General features: G+C 36.6%; 1 protein-coding gene across 1 annotated transcript; it reads right to left on the minus strand.

Annotated features, from left to right (window-relative positions):
• Positions 1–896: 896 nt before the first annotated feature.
• LOC117333711 (sodium-dependent dopamine transporter-like) lies at positions 897–3316 on the minus strand. Its single transcript, XM_033893133.1, has 3 exons — positions 3223–3316; positions 2604–2771; positions 897–1990 (listed from the first exon to the last, which is right to left on the minus strand). The coding sequence occupies exons 1-3, from the start codon at positions 3289–3291 to the stop codon at positions 1805–1807; spliced, it is 423 nt and encodes a 140-aa protein (XP_033749024.1). The 5' UTR covers positions 3292–3316; the 3' UTR covers positions 897–1804.
• Between the last annotated feature and the right edge of the window lie 1077 nt (positions 3317–4393).

The raw sequence follows: 4393 nt of genomic DNA on the forward strand, positions 1-4393 counted from the left end.
ACGCAGGTGCGAAAGTGTACCAATGTGTAATCAAAGGTCCCTCAAGCCCCAATTGGCCTTCCCCTATGCTTACCCTGGAGCGAATGTAGGTTGATACAGTATGCTTACACTACACTTTCATCTACATTTGCAAACGATCCTTTGAACGAAACCACTGCCGCAGCAGATATTTTCCATCAGCGGAGGTTCCTACTTCCGACAGGAATAGCCCTCTATTTGAATACTCTTTGCTGATAGCAGTTTTGCTTTTATTTCCTTGCAGGTGTCCTACGAGATTTGAGAGAAGAGCGAGAGGGCGAATGAGGGAAGGGGTGAGAGCGGTAGTGAGAGAAGGTGAATGAGAGAGGAGGGAAAGTGAAAGGGCGAGATGGAAAGGATGAGAGATTTGAGAGAGAGAGCGAGGAGGGAAAGGGTGAGTGTGGGATGGGGCGAGAGTGGTTGTTAAAGACGGTGAATGAGAGAGGAGGGAAAGAGAAGGGACGAAATGGAGAGAATGAGAGAGGGAGAGGAGCGCCATTTTGATTGACTACCCAAGCATGCCCGAACTAGTCATTTTTGTCAAGGATTTGACGTCAAAGACGATATCACTGATTCTTGCGCTTTTCACACATTTTTTGTCTATATATGGAAAATTCGATATGACATTAAACACTCATAAAATGCTATCTCCCAAGAACAAAGATTTCCAATAGAAAGTTTGACTTCCGTTTACTACAGCTTGTAAGAGTTATTTCCCTTACAAACTGATACACACAACAGAAAAAAACGACAGAACAATGTGATATTATGTAGGGGAGATAACTCATTCTTTATGAAATAAAAGGTAAAATCACAATAACGTGTCGTATTAAGTTTATTTCAATGATAAAGTAATTTTTCACATCCTCTTCCTGTATAATTTAAACAACAAAAAGTACCGATATAAAATCAACAAAAACACACACAATTCAAATTGAAATCGATTAAACGACGGAAAAATACAAACATAAATAGGGGCCTATATATTTGGCTTGGAGACTCGTGCACGTGCGCTGGATGACTTCCGAATCTAGGTTAAATCTCAGCTCCATTAGTGTGCATGGGTAAGATTTTACATTAACAGCTCCATTAGTGTTCTTGGGTGAGTCTTCATATTAACAGCTCCATTAGTGTTCTTGGGTAAGGCTTCATATTAACAGCTCCATTAGTGTTCTTGGGCGAGTCTTCATATTAACAGCTCCATTAGTGTTCTTGGGTAAGGCTTCATATTAACAGCTCCATTAGTGTTCTTGGATAAGGCTTCATATCAACAGCTCCATTACTGTGCCTGGGTAAGTCTTCATACATGTATTAACAGCTCCATCAGTGTTCTTGAGTAAGGCTTCATATAACCAGCTTCATATGTGCGCTTGGGCGAGGTATTTTTCATTAACATCCCTATTAATGTGCTAGGATAAGGTTTTATATTAACAGCCCCGTTAATGTGCTTTGGTCGGTTTTTTTTATGTTGTTTCATATTAACAGTTTGGATATCAATTAAAACATATACCAGTCAACAAATTATAGACTCAATAACTTTAGGCAGTATATTTAAATACACTGGTAACAACACCTTTCCACTAAAATTTACATTAACAAGCTTGAAATTATTTCTGACAAAACAAAACATCAAAAATGTAAAGATCTAGGAAAACGTTTCAAATAAGATTTCTAAAACGTATAAAACTTTGAATTTAAATATTATTTTGCTTTTAAAGTTATATTAAGCCTTGCGTAGTTACGTTTACAACATGTCGCTGGAATGATTGACTTTAACTGCGCATCGCTAGCTTAGCATTGTCTCAGGTTCTTTCTGGCTGTCAGTTGAATAGTTCTTGCCACGTTTTCCACAGAGGTTGAATAATATCAGCTCTCGGAAGGACAAACGATCGCCATGTGATATGAATGGTAAGTTCTGGTCTTGGCAAGCGGGACTCCAGTCTATAGTTGGCCGGGTGGAGACCATAAGGCGCTATAGATCAGGGAGATAGGAAGAAAAACAACATTGAAGATGTTATTGCACCATAGAATGAATATGATAAGAACTTCTACCAGGATATAAATGATATTTAGATATATGTTATACTGTTAACGTGGAAATTTGCGCGAGTGGAAAATTTACGCTTATTACGCGGAGTCTTTTTGATCGCGAAAATGTACCCTGCGCGTATTACTTTAATATCAAATTGCGTAATCTCGAACTACAAACGAAGGTGGGTCGATCGCGAAAATTACCCCCACGCGTATAGCTTACATATCAAAATCGCGAAAATAACCACGTTTACAGTAATGAAAGTTTTTACTGCTATAAATTAAACGTCAATGCTGAGACGTCAAAACAGTTTGAAAGATATTATCAGTTATCACGTTAAATCAAAAATGAAAACGTGTCCCAATTGCCATAACAAATATAGACGAATTAGCATTTATTACAAAATTTGTAACTTATTTATATAACTCAAACAGAAAATTATGCTCCAAAAAGAACTGAAATGTTTTTAAAAAATCCCTTCGTAATGAACAATTCATGTTTCAAAAATGCATCATATACGTACCATAAGACTACAAAAAATGCAATACTGTACCTTTTTAAGGGAACCCTTTTGTCTCAAGAGTTCTCTCCCTGCGTACAGAATTATGGGTACAACAGATAACATGAAGAAACACCAGCCAATCGCTGTGGCGTAGACTGGGTAGGTGTAGCTCCCTAGGGTAGGCGGGCGGTATGTGTACACACTTACTATAAGCAGGAACTAAACAGAATACGATTTATTAGCATATATATAACATGGACTGAGCTAGCCACCAGATACTACTTCTTGTGAAGAATTGTCCAGCTGAATTATAAAGTTATAATTAAGAATCAGACATATCCAAGAGATAAACAATACTTGTCTAATTTTGTTAAATAAATATGTTTTATATTCTAGATACATGACCTAGACCACACATCAATACTGGGAATGAATTATGAATGATGTTATCGGTATCATTGAACAAATAAATGACAAGTCAATTTCAATTACTGGCAACTGAATCTACTGATGCATTGGACAAACAATTAAGTATATTGTTTTCTTATCATGTTTAAATTAACGATCAAACAATTAAGACGTGTTTTTGACTGCATTATGTACAAAATGTGTATTTATATTTATTATATTTCTTTGTAAAATTATATTTCGTATTCACGCTAAAACATACCAGTAGAAATATTGGCATAATGAAGGCACAGCTGAACCTAATGAGTGCAGGTAGAGGTCTTCCGAGCATTAGATGTATGTCCCGGTCAATTCGGTGTCCGCCTAAAAAATATAGCACTGTCATTTTAAAATAAAAGAACAAAATAAAGTGCATTTTAAAATAGATTGATTAAGCATGTTACACTTTCTGAAGATCACATTCTGTAAACATATTTATTTTTGTGCATCCGGATTGTAGCGCATGACCAAATTAAAACTTGTCAGCGCAATCATAAATTGGCGCACAATAACACTTCCTTTGAAGAAGGTAGATAACTGGTGATTTTTTCGCGACTGCTACTTAATGAGATTACATTATTTATGCAATATACAATAAACTGTTGCCCTTTAATAGAGATATCAACAATTATAATGTCATCCCCTTGGTATGGTTTGAGTTAAGTTTTACATACCGTATATCCAAAAGAACACTATGCATTCTCCAATGCAGATTAGCATTATACTCCATGTCGCAAGGTACCAATCCACCAATTGAAACATATATACCCCGGCCTACAGAGGAGAAGGTTCTATCTTACATAGTATTACATATATACCCCGGCCTACAGAGGAGAAGGTTCTATCTTACATAGTATTACATATATACCACGGCCTACAAAGGAGAAGGTTCTATCTTACATAGCATTACATATATTCCCCGGCCTACAGAGGAGAAGGTTCTATCTTACATAGCATTACATATATACCACGGCCTACAAAGAAGGTTTTTTTTATCTTACAAAGTATTACATATAAACCCCGGCCTACAAAGGAGAAGGTTCTATCTTACATAGTATTACATATATACCCCGGCCTACAGAGGAGAAGGTTCTATCTTACATAGCATTACATATATACCACGGCCTACAAAGGAGAAGGTTCTAATTTACAAAGTATTACATATATACACCGGCCTACAGAGGAGAAGGTTCTATCTTACATAGTATTACATATATACCACGGCCTACAGAGGAGAAGGTTCTATCTTATATAGCATTACATATATACCACGGCCTACAAAGAAGGTTCTATCTTACATAGTATTACATATATACCCCGGCCTACAGAGGAGAAGGTTCTATCTTACATAGCATTACATATATACCCCGACCTACAGAGGAGAAGGTTCTATC

The sequence above is a fragment of the Pecten maximus genome, chromosome 8, assembly GCF_902652985.1.
Source record: "Pecten maximus chromosome 8, xPecMax1.1, whole genome shotgun sequence".
Lineage (NCBI taxonomy): Eukaryota > Metazoa > Mollusca > Bivalvia > Pectinida > Pectinidae > Pecten > Pecten maximus.